This window comes from Chlorocebus sabaeus, chromosome 19, assembly GCF_047675955.1.
Source record: "Chlorocebus sabaeus isolate Y175 chromosome 19, mChlSab1.0.hap1, whole genome shotgun sequence".
In the NCBI taxonomy this organism is placed as follows: domain Eukaryota; kingdom Metazoa; phylum Chordata; class Mammalia; order Primates; family Cercopithecidae; genus Chlorocebus; species Chlorocebus sabaeus.
The window spans coordinates 25516431-25534588 of NC_132922.1; the positions used below are offsets into that span (position 1 = coordinate 25516431).

General features: G+C 42.5%; 1 protein-coding gene across 7 annotated transcripts in view; it reads right to left on the minus strand.

Annotated features, from left to right (window-relative positions):
- LOC119627085 (uncharacterized) overlaps nt 1-18158 on the minus strand; it is a 54544-nt gene that overhangs the window by 10421 nt on the left and 25965 nt on the right. For 5 of the 7 annotated variants that reach the window (XM_073006872.1, XM_073006870.1, XM_073006871.1 and 2 more), the window contains 13 exons: nt 16146-16249; nt 15659-15680; nt 15315-15356; nt 13350-13435; nt 11895-11916; nt 9157-9230; nt 8671-8692; nt 8327-8368; nt 6362-6447; nt 4907-4928; nt 2200-2273; nt 1714-1735; nt 1370-1411 (listed from right to left, as the gene is read on the minus strand). In XM_073006872.1, the coding sequence (XP_072862973.1) occupies nt 1370-1411; nt 1714-1735; nt 2200-2273; nt 4907-4928; nt 6362-6447; nt 8327-8368; nt 8671-8692; nt 9157-9230; nt 11895-11916; nt 13350-13435; nt 15315-15356; nt 15659-15680; nt 16146-16249 (660 nt within the window). Of the gene's footprint in view, nt 1-1369; nt 1412-1713; nt 1807-2199; nt 2274-4906; nt 4929-6361; nt 6448-8326; nt 8369-8670; nt 8693-9156; nt 9231-11894; nt 11917-13349; nt 13436-15314; nt 15357-15658; nt 15681-16145; nt 16250-18158 lie in introns of those variants that run through there. The other 2 variants (XM_073006874.1, XM_073006873.1) reach the window with 2 other exon arrangements.

Below are 18158 nucleotides of genomic sequence, written 5' to 3' on the forward strand. Positions count from 1 at the left end.
AATAGTCATGATTGGCCAGGTACGGTGGCTCACGCCTGTAATCCCAGCACTTTCGGGGGCCAAGGCAGGCGATCACGAAGTCAGGAGATCGAGACTATCCTGGCATGGTGAAATCCCATCTCTACTGAAAATACAAAAAATTAGCCGGGCATGGTAGCGGGCACTTATAGTTCCAACTACTTGCGAGGCTAAGGCAGGAGAATGGCTTGAACCTGGGAGGCAGAGCTTGCAGTGAGCCGAGATCGCAGCACTGCACTCCAGCCTGGGCGACAGAGTGAGGCTCCATCTCGAATAAATAAATAAATAAAACAAAACAATAGTCATGATTTCCTCTTTGTAAGTCTTCTTCTGGAACCATGGTGTGTGCGAAAAGCCTACTGGCTCCTGTAATCTGGGGCTTCAGCAGCTCTGTGTCACTCTCCCTGAGGAGATGCCAGAAGTATCAGGCTTCATTCAAATGGGCCAAGCTCACAGACCCTGTTCTACCTACAATGAAGCTGAGAGACATGACTCTGAACACTTTTCTACCATGAGGATGAGTTTCCAGGTTCAAATATACATTAATTACTGAAATGAGGAAATGTATACCAATAGAAATGAACACATTCTTGAAAAACTGTCCGTGAGTACAGGGGTGATTTTTTGGTTAACCAGCTTACATAATTTTTTTTTATTTGATGCCTATTCATTCAGACATACAAAATATTCATATAACAAATCACAAATTTGGCCAGGCACGGTGGCTCATGCCTGTTATTACAGCACATGGGAGGCCGAGGTAGGAAGATCACGAGGTCAAGAGATTGGACCACCCGGGCCACCATGGTAAAACCGCGTTTCTACTAAAAATAAAAATTGAAAAATTAGCTGGGCATGGTGGCACAGGCCTGTACTCTCAGCTACTTGGAAGGCTAAGGCAGGAGAATCACTTGAACCTGGGATGGGGAGGTTGCTGTGAGCGGGAGCCCATCACTGCACCCCAGTATGGTGACAGAGTGAAACTCCATCTCAAAAAGAAATTCCCTTCATCACAGATGACACCCAGTGCTTAAGCCTACACCCCTTGTGCACAATCTCTAGGAGTGCTGAGTAATCCAAACCAAAGGTTGTGATGTTCCACAGGCAGAAAAGAGCAGGTGGACTGCAAAGAGAGTCTCTCATAAACACGGCACCCCCATAGCCCATAGAGACAGTTCTTACCATGACGCCAAGAAACTCTGAGAACAACAAGACAGACCTCACACATATTTCCATTTTCTTTCTGATTTCATACCCCCTCCTTCAGCCCCTCCTCCTAATCAGCAGGGATAACCTGGAGGCTCCTGGGAACCTTTTCCCACTGGGTTTTTCCTGGCGCGTAGTTCCCTACCTGGATGAGTCTCCTCGTCACTTATACTCTCCAGCGTCAAGTCTTTAGAAAGAAAAACACCAGGATAAGTCATTAGAGAGAGTGACTCGCCCACTCCTCCTACATTACCTGAAGCTGAATGATGGGCTATTCTCCCACCCCATGCTGCTTCATACGTGATCCCCTCATCTTTCTTCTGGGTTGACAAACCTTCCTACAGCTTCTTGGGCCAGAGTTCTATACTGGCAGAATCACTTTCACGAGAACCCCAATCCTGTTTACCAGCAGGAACCCAGAATCAGATTTCTATACACCGAAGCTAGCAAGTTTTTCCCTCAGGAAGTGAGATATTTCATGGTACATACCGTTTTCATTCCAAGCTGTTCCCTGCAATTATATAAAAGTAAACATCGTGAGAATCAGATTCTGCTGTGCGCTTCACATAGATCTGTTATTCTCTGGACAACGATAAAAAACCAGAAGGTGGTACAGCGATTGAGCCATAGGTCAAAGTCCCCAAAGACTACCACAGAGGATAGCTATAGAAAAACCAGACCTTTATTCACAGAATTTACCTTTAATTTTATATGCAAATGCACAATGCTTAATCCAAAGAGGAAAACTGGTGTGGAAAATGCCTCAGCATTCCAGTTGATAATGGATGCTGTCATTTAAAAGCACTCTACCACATATAAGGTGGGAAGACACTCCTACTGAATTCCAGCTCCACAAAGAGAATAGGGTACATTGTACATAATGTGCATTGCCAGATTTTCATATCAAAATTAACTGAGAAGTGAAGGAATCAGGAAAGCAACATTGCTGTAGAAGACCAAAAAAGGGGATCTTACATGGACATCATCATCATCATCTTCATCTTTGTATCGTGGTGGGCATCTTAAAAACAAGCGGTCCTCAGGCCAAGCTGGAAGGACACAGAGGAAAGATCAGTTCATTGGTGGTTGGTGACTGTGAGTCACTCAGGGAGCTTTGCTGGATGTGGTGTATGGAGGTGGTTGATTAACAAGCATGGACTGAGTTGATGCTGGGCTATTCCCCTGAGTGGAACAGGGCAGAGAAGGGGAGCAGGAAAGACATGAGACATGGAGATCTTCACCTTGCACTAGAGGCATCAGGCAGCAACAGAGAAGAGTCAACCCAAAATGAAACTAAAATGCACACTAAGGGTCAATGGAAGAGTGCCTTCCTCCCTCTCAAATGTTTTGAAACTCTCCTAAACAAACAGCATTTTCTTAACATATTCAAGACCCTATCAGTACACTAGGATCCAATTACACTGGTACTACATTTAGCATCTGTTTAAAAAAATTGTTACTTGATTAAAAACCTATTGTATTAATGAAATGAACTCAGTTTTACCCAAATTATTATATTAAGCATACACCCTTTTTCATAGAAATCATTTTAAAAATTAAATATTAATGTGCTACAATTAAAACTAGCCATGATTTCCTCTTTGTAAGTCTTCTTCTGGAACCAGGATGTGTGCACAAAACCTATTGGGCCCCTGTGATCAGCGGCTTCAGCAGCTCTGTGTCACTCTCCCTGAGGAGGGTCCCTAAAGATCAGGCTTCATTCCAACAGGCCAACCTCACACAGCCTGCGCAACCTACACCAGGGAAGCTGAGAGTCGTGACTCTGAATACTTTCTGCCATGAGGGTAAGTTTCCAGGTTGAAATATACATTGTTTACTGAAATGAGGAAATGTATACCAATAGAAATGGATGAATTCAGGAAAAAATGTCCATGCATACAGGGGTGATTTTTTTGGTTAACTAGCTTACAAAAAAAAAAAAAAATTATTTGATGCCACTTAATTCAGATATACAAAATAGTGGTATAAAAAAATCACAAATTTGGCCGGGTGTGGGGTCTCATGCCTGTTATTTCAGCACTTTGAGAGGCCGAGATAGACAGATCATGGGGTCAAGAGATTGAGATCATTCTAGCCAACATAGTAAACCCACGTCTCTACTAAAAATAAAAAAATTAGCTGGGGGTGATGGCACATGCCTGTAGTCCCAGCTACTAGGGAGCTAAGGCAGGAGAATCAGATGAACCTACAAGGTAGAGGTTGCAGTGAGTAGAGATCACGTTACTGCCCCCTGTCTAATGACAGAGCAAGACTCCGCCCAAAAAATATTTTAAAATCACAAATTTTTATTAGTCATGTTAAATCTACCTTATGAGTTGTCAACATAAAGATTCTAGAAAGTAAAGAAGGTGCAAAGAAGTTGAAAGGCATCCCGTATTCATGGATAGGAAGAGTAAACCTGACTAACACACAATACTACACAAGTGATCTACGGACTCACAACAAGTGCTATGAAACTGCTAACAGCCATCTGTGCAGAAATGGAAAAGATAATCCTAAGACTTTAAATAATTTATATATGCCTCAAATAACCATGGTAACTGAAAAAGAATAGTGTTAGAGGATGGACATTCATGAGAGTGAAATCTACAAAAAAAAAGATAAATTCAGATAGTGTGCTCCTAGTTCGGTGGCACCCATAAGTATCACAGACATAGAATAGAGAGCCCAGAATTAAATGCATACATAAAGTCAGCTGATCTTCAACAAAGGTACCAAGAATACACAATGGGGAAAGGAAAGCCTCTTCCACAAATGGTGGTAAAACTGCATGTTCTCATTCAAATGAAGAAATGGAATGCTGACAGTGTGCTCAAGGTTGTGCTTCTCCCTCCATTTCCAAGACACTGGAGCTTTTATAGTGAGCCCAGAGTGAGTTTTCATTCTGTCCTCTGCTCCCAGGGAGATGTCTTGATACCAGAGGTCAACAGCAAGCACAGACAAATGAATGTGCTGCCATGAAACCTAATAGTTCATAAGGTAAGGATCCATTTCTCCTATGCATCTGGGCACACCGCAGAAGAATTCTGTCTCCAGGATTAAGTAACTGCCTGTGACAGAACTGTGTTCCAAATCAAAGGCTCTGACATATTGCAGTGGCAGAGGCAGAAAGAGCAGGTGTTCTCAGAAAAATCACCTTTAAATAATAAGATGTGATCGAAATCACAGGATACTCAAAAACGTAGTACTTCTCACCCTGATGACATTGAACTCTGAAAATAACAAATTCAGCTTATATTTACTTTTTCTCTTTCTACACCCTCCCTCAGCCTCCTAAGCAGCAGGTATAACATGAAGGTTGCTGGAAATGCTGTTTTATTAGATCCCACCTGAAGTCTTGTTGACTACCTGGAGAGGCATCCTCTTCCCTGCTGAGATTCTCCAGAATCCACTCTTTAGAACCACCAACACCAGAATAAGTCAGTGAGAGGTGCACTTCTCCTACTCCAGGCGAAGACACACTGGCTCACACAAAATCTCCTGTTGATTCTCTGGGTTCACACACATTTCTACAGCCCCTCTGCTCATAGTTACCCGCTTGCAAAATCATTTGCTCTCACCACACCCCCAATATTTTTTAACAGGAACCCAGATTAAGGTTTCTACATATGAAAGCCAGCAAATTTGTTTCTCAGAAAGTGACTTAGTTGAAGGTACATACCCTGGACACGTGATGGTAAAATCTGCAACGAGAAAAAAGAACATGCTATGAGGATCAGATCAATTCTGCTGCACCCCTTACACAGACCTGTTAGTCTCTTGATGACTTCAGAAAACTAGTTGTGAAACAGTGGTTGAATCAAAGGTCAAAGACCAAACATTTTAGCATAAAGGACACGTGTGGAAAAGACAAGAGCTTTTCCCACAGAATTTATCTTTGAGGTTGATGTAGATTGCTAAATGCACAGGGCCTAATCCAAGGAGAAAAACTGGTGTGGAGGAAACTGCCTCTGCATCAGTTGATGATGGATGCAGTCCTTCAAAAACATCCTAGTGTGTCATGTATTAGATGAAAAGAAACTCCCACTGACATCCATCCTCACACAGAGAATTGTGTATGTTGTACATAATGTGCCGTGTCATATTTCTATATCAAAATTAATTGAGAAGAAAAGAAATAGGGTGAAAAAAATAATGTATACACTGGCCCATTTTTAAGACAAAATACCTTGAACCAGTTTAGGTCAGCAAAGGACAGAAGAAATAGTAGGTTCTTTCTTGGATGGGCAATGCCTGCTTGTTGGGCCCCTCCTCCTCCCCACTTAGTTGCCCTCACTTGAATCAAAGAAAATTAGTCTAAGACGAAAATTTACTAGCCTGCAAAGTATCTCACTTTGTCTGTTCTTATCACCCTACCCAGCTACTTGAAGAGCCCCTGAGCTGACTAGGATGATAATGCATTGTGGGCTGCAAAAAAATGCAGTAAGAGAATCCTGGAAAAACACCTAAATCCCCCAACAACAATGAGTAGGCCACACCCAGGAAAACTGTAACCCCACAGTACTCAGCCTATGAGGAACCAGGGGAGGGACCTGCACACTAGGGGATAAATTGCTCATTGAAACTCTGCTGGGTGTGTCTGCCCCTCAGACACCAGATCTCGCAACACTATCAATAAAAGTCTCACTTTTGGCCAGGTGCAGTGCACTGGATCTTGCAACACTGTCATTAAAAGTCTCACTTTTGGCCAGGCACGGTGGCTCATGCTTGTAATCCCAGCACTTCAGGAGGCCAAGGTGGGTAGATTACCTGAGGTCAGGAGTTCCAGACCAGCCTGGCCAACATGGTGAAACCCCATCTCTACTAAGAATACAAAAATTAGCTGGGCATGGGGACATGGGGACACATGTTGTGATTCCAGCTACTCGGGAGGCTGAGGCAGGAGAATTGATTGAAGCCAGGAGATGGAGGTTGCACTGAGTTGAGATTGCACCACTGCACTCCAGCCTGGCCAGTTGAGCGAGACTCTGTCTCAAAAAAAAAAAAAAAAGGAAAGAAAATCTCACTTTGCTGTTTTTCAGCTCCATGAGTCTGTTCTTTGGGTTTGGACTGGTAAGTTTGTTTCTCACATCAGAAAACCAGCATTTCCTTAGAAGACAAAGAAAGGTGGTCTTACCTGGACATCATCATCATCATCATCATCACAATCATCATCTTCACTTGGTGGTGGTCTCACTAAACCCAGGTTGTCCTCAGAAGAACCTGGAAGGACACAGAGAAAAGATCAGTGCCCTGGTTGTTTGTGACTGTGAGTCATTCCGAGCTTTGCTGGATGTGGTGTATGGAGCTGGTTAACAAGCATGGACTCAGTTGATGCTGGGTGGAAGGGAGATGGCAGAGGAGGGGAGCAGCAAAGACATGAGACATGGAGGTGTTGGCCTTGTACTAGAGGCATCATGCAGCAACACAAAACAGTCAACCCAAAATGAAACAAAAACACACACTAAGGGTTAATGGAAGAGTGCCTTCCTCCTTCTGAAATATCTTGAAACTCTTCTAACAAACAACATTTTCTTAACATATTCAAGACCATATCAGTACACTAGGATCCAATTATGCTGCTACTACATTTAGCATCTCTTTTAAAGGATTTATTACTTAATTAAAAGCTTACTTTATTGGTAAAATGGATTCAATTGTACCCAAATTATTCTATTAGTCACACATTCTTTTCATAATTTAGAAGTTAAATTTTAAAATGCTACAATTAAAAATAGTCATGATTGGCCAGGGGCGGTGGCTCACGCCTGTAATCCCAGCACTTTCGGGGGCCAAGGCAGGCGATCACGAAGTCAGGAGATCGAGACTATCCTGGCATGGTGAAATCCCATCTCTACTGAAAATACAAAAAATTAGCCGGGCATGGTAGCGGGCACTTATAGTTCCAACTACTTGCGAGGCTAAGGCAGGAGAATGGCTTGAACCTGGGAGGCAGAGCTTGCAGTGAGCTGAGATCGCAGCACTGCACTCCAGCCTGGGCGACAGAGTGAGGCTCCATCTCGAATAAATAAATAAATAAAACAAAACAATAGTCATGATTTCCTCTTTGTAAGTCTTCTTCTGGAACCATGGTGTGTGCGAAAAGCCTACTGGCTCCTGTAATCTGGGGCTTCAGCAGCTCTGTGTCACTCTCCCTGAGGAGATGCCAGAAGTATCAGGCTTCATTCAAATGGGCCAAGCTCACAGACCCTGTTCTACCTACAATGAAGCTGAGAGACATGACTCTGAACACTTTTCTACCATGAGGATGAGTTTCCAGGTTCAAATATACATTAATTACTGAAATGAGGAAATGTATACCAATAGAAATGAACACATTCTTGAAAAACTGTCCGTGAGTACAGGGGTGATTTTTTGGTTAACCAGCTTACATAATTTTTTTTTATTTGATGCCTATTCATTCAGACATACAAAATATTCGTATAACAAATCACAAATTTGGCCAGGCACGGTGGCTCATGCCTGTTATTACAGCACATGGGAGGCCGAGGTAGGAAGATCACGAGGTCAAGAGATTGGACCACCCGGGCCACCATGGTAAAACCGTGTTTCTACTAAAAATAAAAATTGAAAAATTAGCTGGGCATGGTGGCACAGGCCTGTACTCTCAGCTACTTGGAAGGCTAAGGCAGGAGAATCACTTGAACCTGGGATGGGGAGGTTGCTGTGAGCGGGAGCCCATCACTGCACCCCAGTATGGTGACAGAGTGAAACTCCATCTCATAAAGAAATTCCCTTCATCACAGATGACACCCAGTGCTTAAGCCTACACCCCTTGTGCACAATCTCTAGGAGTGCTGACTAATCCAAACCAAAGGTTGTGATGTTCCACAGGCAGAAAAGAGCAGGTGTACTGCAAAGAGAGTCTCTCATAAACACGGCACCCCCATAGCCCATAGAGACAGTTCTTACCATGACGCCAAGAAACTCTGAGAACAACAAGACAGACCTCACACATATTTCCATTTTCTTTCTGATTTCATACCCCCTCCTTCAGCCCCTCCTCCTAATCAGCAGGGATAACCTGGAGGCTCCTGGGAACCTTTTCCCACTGGGTTTTTCCTGGCACATAGTTCCCTACCTGGATGAGTCTCCTCGTCACTTATACTCTCCAGCGTCAAGTCTTTAGAAAGAAAAACACCAGGATAAGTCATTAGAGAGAGTGACTCGCCCACTCCTCCTACATTACCTGAAGCTGAATGATGGGCTATTCTCCCACCCCATGCTGCTTCATACGTGATCCCCTCATCTTTCTTCTGGGTTGACAAACCTTCCTACAGCTTCTTGGGCCAGAGTTCTATACTGGCAGAATCACTTTCACGAGAACCCCAATCCTGTTTCCCAGCAGGAACCCAGAATCAGGTTTCTATACACCGAAGCTAGCAAGTTTTTCCCTCAGGAAGTGAGATATTTCATGGTACATACCGTTTTCATTCCAAGCTGTTCCCTGCAATTATATAAAAGTAAACATCGTGAGAATCAGATTCTGCTGTGCGCTTCACATAGATCTGTTATTCTCTGGACAACGATAAAAAACCAGAAGGTGGTACAGCGATTGAGCCATAGGTCAAAGTCCCCAAAGACTACCACAGAGGATAGCTATAGAAAAACCAGACCTTTATTCACAGAATTTACCTTTAATTTTATATGCAAATGCACAATGCTTAATCCAAAGAGGAAAACTGGTGTGGAAAATGCCTCAGCATTCCAGTTGATAATGGATGCTGTCATTTAAAAGCACTCTACCACATATAAGGTGGGAAGACACTCCTACTGAATTCCAGCTCCACAAAGAGAATAGGGTACATTGTACATAATGTGCATTGCCAGATTTTCATATCAAAATTAACTGAGAAGTGAAGGAATCAGGAAAGCAACATTGCTGTAGAAGACCAAAAAAGGGGATCTTACATGGACATCATCATCATCATCTTCATCTTTGTATCGTGGTGGGCATCTTAAAAACAAGCGGTCCTCAGGCCAAGCTGGAAGGACACAGAGGAAAGATCAGTTCATTGGTGGTTGGTGACTGTGAGTCACTCAGGGAGCTTTGCTGGATGTGGTGTATGGAGGTGGTTGATTAACAAGCATGGACTGAGTTGATGCTGGGCTATTCCCCTGAGTGGAACAGGGCAGAGAAGGGGAGCAGGAAAGACATGAGACATGGAGATCTTCACCTTGCACTAGAGGCATCAGGCAGCAACAGAGAAGAGTCAACCCAAAATGAAACTAAAATGCACACTAAGGGTCAATGGAAGAGTGCCTTCCTCCCTCTCAAATGTTTTGAAACTCTCCTAAACAAACAGCATTTTCTTAACATATTCAAGACCCTATCAGTACACTAGGATCCAATTACACTGGTACTACATTTAGCATCTGTTTAAAAAAATTGTTACTTGATTAAAAACCTATTGTATTAATGAAATGAACTCAGTTTTACCCAAATTATTATATTAAGCATACACCCTTTTTCATAGAAATCATTTTAAAAATTAAATATTAATGTGCTACAATTAAAACTAGCCATGATTTCCTCTTTGTAAGTCTTCTTCTGGAACCAGGATGTGTGCACAAAACCTATTGGGCCCCTGTGATCAGCGGCTTCAGCAGCTCTGTGTCACTCTCCCTGAGGAGGGTCCCTAAAGATCAGGCTTCATTCCAACAGGCCAACCTCACACAGCCTGCGCAACCTACACCAGGGAAGCTGAGAGTCGTGACTCTGAATACTTTCTGCCATGAGGGTAAGTTTCCAGGTTGAAATATACATTGTTTACTGAAATGAGGAAATGTATACCAATAGAAATGGATGAATTCAGGAAAAAATGTCCATGCATACAGGGGTGATTTCTTTAGTTAACTAGCTTACCAAAAAAAAAAAAAAAAAAAAAAAAAAAAAAAAAAAAAAAAAAAAATTATTTGATGCCACTTAATTCAGATATACAAAAGAGTGGTATAAAAAAATCACAAATTTGGCCGGGTGTGGGGTCTCATGCCTGTTATTTCAGCACTTTGAGAGGCCGAGATAGACAGATCATGGGGTCAAGAGATTGAGATCATTCTAGCCAACATAGTAAACCCATGTCTCTACTAAAAATAAAAAAATTAGCTGGGGGTGATGGCACATGCCTGTAGTCCCAGCTACTAGGGAGCTAAGGCAGGAGAATCAGATGAACCTACAAGGTAGAGGTTGCAGTGAGTAGAGATCACGTTACTGCCCCCTGTCTAATGACAGAGCAAGACTCCGCCCAAAAAATATTTTAAAATCACAAATTTTTATTAGTCATGTTAAATCTACCTTATGAGTTGTCAACATAAAGATTCTAGAAAGTAAAGAAGGTGCAAAGAAGTTGAAAGGCATCCCGTATTCATGGATAGGAAGAGTAAACCTGACTAACACACAATACTACACAAGTGATCTACGGACTCACAACAAGTGCTATGAAACTGCTAACAGCCATCTGTGCAGAAATGGAAAAGATAATCCTAAGACTTTAAATAATTTATATATGCCTCAAATAACCATGGTAACTGAAAAAGAATAGTGTTAGAGGATGGACATTCATGAGAGTGAAATCTACAAAAAAAAAGATAAATTCAGATAGTGTGCTCCTAGTTCGGTGGCACCCATAAGTATCACAGACATAGAATAGAGAGCCCAGAATTAAATGCATACATAAAGTCAGCTGATCTTCAACAAAGGTACCAAGAATACACAATGGGGAAAGGAAAGCCTCTTCCACAAATGGTGGTAAAACTGCATGTTCTCATTCAAATGAAGAAATGGAATGCTGACAGTGTGCTCAAGGTTGTGCTTCTCCCTCCATTTCCAAGACACTGGAGCTTTTATAGTGAGCCCAGAGTGAGTTTTCATTCTGTCCTCTGCTCCCAGGGAGATGTCTTGATACCAGAGGTCAACAGCAAGCACAGACAAATGAATGTGCTGCCATGAAACCTAATAGTTCATAAGGTAAGGATCCATTTCTCCTATGCATCTGGGCACACCGCAGAAGAATTCTGTCTCCAGGATTAAGTAACTGCCTGTGACAGAACTGTGTTCCAAATCAAAGGCTCTGACATATTGCAGTGGCAGAGGCAGAAAGAGCAGGTGTTCTCAGAAAAATCACCTTTAAATAATAAGATGTGATCGAAATCACAGGATACTCAAAAACGTAGTACTTCTCACCCTGATGACATTGAACTCTGAAAATAACAAATTCAGCTTATATTTACTTTTTCTCTTTCTACACCCTCCCTCAGCCTCCTAAGCAGCAGGTATAACATGAAGGTTGCTGGAAATGCTGTTTTATTAGATCCCACCTGAAGTCTTGTTGACTACCTGGAGAGGCATCCTCTTCCCTGCTGAGATTCTCCAGAATCCACTCTTTAGAACCACCAACACCAGAATAAGTCAGTGAGAGGTGCACTTCTCCTACTCCAGGCGAAGACACACTGGCTCACACAAAATCTCCTGTTGATTCTCTGGGTTCACACACATTTCTACAGCCCCTCTGCTCATAGTTACCCGCTTGCAAAATCATTTGCTCTCACCACACCCCCAATATTTTTTAACAGGAACCCAGATTAAGGTTTCTACATATGAAAGCCAGCAAATTTGTTTCTCAGAAAGTGACTTAGTTGAAGGTACATACCCTGGACACGTGATGGTAAAATCTGCAACGAGAAAAAAGAACATGCTATGAGGATCAGATCAATTCTGCTGCACCCCTTACACAGACCTGTTAGTCTCTTGATGACTTCAGAAAACTAGTTGTGAAACAGTGGTTGAATCAAAGGTCAAAGACCAAACATTTTAGCATAAAGGACACGTGTGGAAAAGACAAGAGCTTTTCCCACAGAATTTATCTTTGAGGTTGATGTAGATTGCTAAATGCACAGGGCCTAATCCAAGGAGAAAAACTGGTGTGGAGGAAACTGCCTCTGCATCAGTTGATGATGGATGCAGTCCTTCAAAAACATCCTAGTGTGTCATGTATTAGATGAAAAGAAACTCCCACTGACATCCATCCTCACACAGAGAATTGTGTATGTTGTACATAATGTGCCGTGTCATATTTCTATATCAAAATTAATTGAGAAGAAAAGAAATAGGGTGAAAAAAATAATGTATACACTGGCCCATTTTTAAGACAAAATACCTTGAACCAGTTTAGGTCAGCAAAGGACAGAAGAAATAGTAGGTTCTTTCTTGGATGGGCAATGCCTGCTTGTTGGGCCCCTCCTCCTCCCCACTTAGTTGCCCTCACTTGAATCAAAGAAAATTAGTCTAAGACGAAAATTTACTAGCCTGCAAAGTATCTCACTTTGTCTGTTCTTATCACCCTACCCAGCTACTTGAAGAGCCCCTGAGCTGACTAGGATGATAATGCATTGTGGGCTGCAAAAAAATGCAGTAAGAGAATCCTGGAAAAACACCTAAATCCCCCAACAACAATGAGTAGGCCACACCCAGGAAAACTGTAACCCCACAGTACTCAGCCTATGAGGAACCAGGGGAGGGACCTGCACACTAGGGGATAAATTGCTCATTGAAACTCTGCTGGGTGTGTCTGCCCCTCAGACACCAGATCTCGCAACACTATCAATAAAAGTCTCACTTTTGGCCAGGTGCAGTGCACTGGATCTTGCAACACTGTCATTAAAAGTCTCACTTTTGGCCAGGCACGGTGGCTCATGCTTGTAATCCCAGCACTTCAGGAGGCCAAGGTGGGTAGATTACCTGAGGTCAGGAGTTCCAGACCAGCCTGGCCAACATGGTGAAACCCCATCTCTACTAAGAATACAAAAATTAGCTGGGCATGGGGACATGGGGACACATGTTGTGATTCCAGCTACTCGGGAGGCTGAGGCAGGAGAATTGATTGAAGCCAGGAGATGGAGGTTGCACTGAGTTGAGATTGCACCACTGCACTCCAGCCTGGCCAGTTGAGCGAGACTCTGTCTCAAAAAAAAAAAAAAAAGGAAAGAAAATCTCACTTTGCTGTTTTTCAGCTCCATGAGTCTGTTCTTTGGGTTTGGACTGGTAAGTTTGTTTCTCACATCAGAAAACCAGCATTTCCTTAGAAGACAAAGAAAGGTGGTCTTACCTGGACATCATCATCATCATCATCATCACAATCATCATCTTCACTTGGTGGTGGTCTCACTAAACCCAGGTTGTCCTCAGAAGAACCTGGAAGGACACAGAGAAAAGATCAGTGCCCTGGTTGTTTGTGACTGTGAGTCATTCCGAGCTTTGCTGGATGTGGTGTATGGAGCTGGTTAACAAGCATGGACTCAGTTGATGCTGGGTGGAAGGGAGATGGCAGAGGAGGGGAGCAGCAAAGACATGAGACATGGAGGTGTTGGCCTTGTACTAGAGGCATCATGCAGCAACACAAAACAGTCAACCCAAAATGAAACAAAAACACACACTAAGGGTTAATGGAAGAGTGCCTTCCTCCTTCTGAAATATCTTGAAACTCTTCTAACAAACAACATTTTCTTAACATATTCAAGACCATATCAGTACACTAGGATCCAATTATGCTGCTACTACATTTAGCATCTCTTTTAAAGGATTTATTACTTAATTAAAAGCTTACTTTATTGGTAAAATGGATTCAATTGTACCCAAATTATTCTATTAGTCACACATTCTTTTCATAATTTAGAAGTTAAATTTTAAAATGCTACAATTAAAAATAGTCATGATTGGCCAGGGGCGGTGGCTCACGCCTGTAATCCCAGCACTTTCGGGGGCCAAGGCAGGCGATCACGAAGTCAGGAGATCGAGACTATCCTGGCATGGTGAAATCCCATCTCTACTGAAAATACAAAAAATTAGCCGGGCATGGTAGCGGGCACTTATAGTTCCAACTACTTGCGAGGCTAAGGCAGGAGAATGGCTTGAACCTGGGAGGCAGAGCTTGCAGTGAGCTGAGATCGCAGCACTGCACTCCAGCCTGGGCGACAGAGTGAGGCTCCATCTCGAATAAATAAATAAATAAAACAAAACAATAGTCATGATTTCCTCTTTGTAAGTCTTCTTCTGGAACCATGGTGTGTGCGAAAAGCCTACTGGCTCCTGTAATCTGGGGCTTCAGCAGCTCTGTGTCACTCTCCCTGAGGAGATGCCAGAAGTATCAGGCTTCATTCAAATGGGCCAAGCTCACAGACCCTGTTCTACCTACAATGAAGCTGAGAGACATGACTCTGAACACTTTTCTACCATGAGGATGAGTTTCCAGGTTCAAATATACATTAATTACTGAAATGAGGAAATGTATACCAATAGAAATGAACACATTCTTGAAAAACTGTCCGTGAGTACAGGGGTGATTTTTTGGTTAACCAGCTTACATAATTTTTTTTTATTTGATGCCTATTCATTCAGACATACAAAATATTCGTATAACAAATCACAAATTTGGCCAGGCACGGTGGCTCATGCCTGTTATTACAGCACATGGGAGGCCGAGGTAGGAAGATCACGAGGTCAAGAGATTGGACCACCCGGGCCACCATGGTAAAACCACGTTTCTACTAAAAATAGAAATTGAAAAATTAGCTGGGCATGGTGGCACAGGCCTGTACTCTCAGCTACTTGGAAGGCTAAGGCAGGAGAATCACTTGAACCTGGGATGGGGAGGTTGCTGTGAGCGGGAGCCCAACACTGCACCCCAGTATGGTGACAGAGTGAAACTCCATCTCAAAAAGAAATTCCCTTCATCACAGATGACACCCAGTGCTTAAGCCTACACCCCTTGTGCACAATCTCTAGGAGTGCTGAGTAATCCAAACCAAAGGTTGTGATGTTCCACAGGCAGAAAAGAGCAGGTGGACTGCAAAGAGAGTCTCTCATAAACACGGCACCCCCATAGCCCATAGAGACAGTTCTTACCATGACGCCAAGAAACTCTGAGAACAACAAGACAGACCTCACACATATTTCCATTTTCTTTCTGATTTCATACCCCCTCCTTCAGCCCCTCCTCCTAATCAGCAGGGATAACCTGGAGGCTCCTGGGAACCTTTTCCCACTGGGTTTTTCCTGGCGCGTAGTTCCCTACCTGGATGAGTCTCCTCGTCACTTATACTCTCCAGCGTCAAGTCTTTAGAAAGAAAAACACCAGGATAAGTCATTAGAGAGAGTGACTCGCCCACTCCTCCTACATTACCTGAAGTTGAATGATGGGCTATTCTCCCACCCCATGCTGCTTCATACGTGATCCCCTCATCTTTCTTCTGGGTTGACAAACCTTCCTACAGCTTCTTGGGCCAGAGTTCTATACTGGCAGAATCACTTTCACGAGAACCCCAATCCTGTTTACCAGCAGGAACCCAGAATCAGATTTCTATACACCGAAGCTAGCAAGTTTTTCCCTCAGGAAGTGAGATATTTCATGGTACATACCATTTTCTTTCCATGCTGTTCCCTGCAATTATATAAAAGAAAACATCGTGAGAATCAGATTCTGCTGTGCGCTTCACACAGATCTGTTATTCTCTGGACAACGATATAAAAACCAGAAGGTGGTACAGCGATTGAGCCATAGGTCAAAGTCCCCAAAGACTACCACAGAGGATAGCTATAGAAAAACCAGACCTTTATTCACAGAATTTACCTTTAATTTTATATGCAAATGCACAATGCTTAATCCAAGGAGGAAAACTGGTGTGGAAAATGCCTCAGCATTCCAGTTGATAATGGATGCTGTCATTTAAAAGCACTCTACCACATATAAGGTGGGAAGACACTCCTACTGAATTCCAGCTCCACAAAGAGAATAGGGTACATAGTACATAATGTGCATTGCCAGATTTTCATATCAAAATTAACTGAGAAGTGAAGGAATCAGGAAAGCAACATTGCTGTAGAAGACCAAAAAAGGGGATCTTACATGGACATCATCATCATCATCATCATCACAATCAGCATCATCATCATCATCTTCATCTTTGTATCGTGGTGAGCATCTTAAAAACAAGCGGTCCTCAGGCCAAGCTGGAAGGACACAGAGGAAAGATCAGTTCATTGGTGGTTGGTGACTGTGAGTCACTCAGGGAGCTTTGCTGGATGTGGTGTATGGAGGTGGTTGATTAACAAGCATGGACTGAGTTGATGCTGGGCTATTCCCCTGAGTGGAACAGGGCAGAGAAGGGGAGCAGGAAAGACATGAGACATGGAGATCTTCACCTTGCACTAGAGGCATCAGGCAGCAACAGAGAAGAGTCAACCCAAAATGAAACTAAAATGCACGCTAAGGGTCAATGGAAGAGTGCCTTCCTCCCTCTCAAATGTTTTGAAACTCTTCTAAACAAACAGCATTTTCTTAACATATTCAAGACCCTATCAGTACACTAGGATCCAATTACGCTGGTACTACATTTAGCATCTGTTTAAAAAAAGTGTTACTTGATTAAAAGCCTATTGTATTAATGAAATGGACTCAATTTTACCCAAATTACTCTATTCTATTAAGCACACACCCTTTTTCATAGAAATCATTTTAAAAATTAAATATTAATGTGCTACAATTAAAACTAGCCATGATTTCCTCTTTGTAAGTCTTCTTCTGGAACCAGGGTGTGTGCACAAAACCTATTGGGCCCCTGTGATCAGCGGCTTCAGCAGCTCTGTGTCACTCTCCCGGAGGAGGGTCCCTAAAGATCAGGCTTCATTCCAACAGGCCAACCTCACACAGCCTGCGCAACCTACACCAGTGAAGCTGAGAGTCGTGACTCTGAATACTTTCTGCCATGAGGGTAAGTTTCCAGGTTGAAATATACATTGTTTACTGAAATGAGGAAATGTATACCAATAGAAATGGATGAATTCAGGAAAAAATGTCCATGCATACAGGGGTGATTTTTTTGGTTAACTAGCTTATTAAAAAAAAAAAAAAATTATTTGATGCCACTTAATTCAGATATACAAAATAGTGGTATAAAAAAATCACAAATTTGGCCGGGTGTGGGGTCTCATACCTGTTATTTCAGCACTTTGGGAGGCCAAGATAGACAGATCATGGGGTCAAGAGATTGAGATCATTCTAGCCAACATAGTAAATCCATGTCTCTACTAAAAATAAAAAAATTAGCTGGGGGTGATGGCACATGCCTGTAGTCCCAGCTACTAGGGAGCTAAGGCAGGAGTATCAGATGAACCTACAAGGTAGAGGTTGCAGTGAGTAGAGATCACGTCACTGCACCCTGTCTAATGACAGAGCAAGACTCCACCCAAAAAATATTTAAAAATCACAAATTTTTATTAGTCATGTTAAATCTACCTTATGAGTTGTCAACATAAAGATTCTAGAAAGTAAAGAAGGTGCAAAGAAGTTGAAAGGCATCCCGTATTCATGGATAGGAAGAGTAAACCTGACTAACACACAATACTACACAAGTGATCTACGGACTCACAAGTGCTATGAAACTGCTAACAGCCATCTGTGCAGAAATGGAAAAGATAATCCTAAGACTTTAAATAATTTATATATGCCTCAAATAACCATGGTAACTGAAAAAGAATAGTGTTAGAGGATGGACATTCAAGAGAGTGAAATCTACAAAAAAAAAAAGATAAATTCAGATAGTGTGCTCCTAGTTCGGTGGTACCCATAAGTATCACAGACATAGAATAGAGAGCCCAGAATTAAATGCATACATAAAGTCAGCTGATCTTCAACAAAGGTACCAAGAATACACAATGGGGAAAGGAAAGCCTCTTCCACAAATGATGGTAAAACTGCATATTCTCATTCAAATGAAGAAATGGAATGCTGACATTGTGCTCAAGGTTGTGCTTCTCTCTCCATTTCCAAGATACTGAAGCTTCTGCAATGAACCCAGAGTGATTTTCATTCTGTCCTCTGCTCCCAGGGAGATGTCTTGATACCAGAGGTCAACAGCAA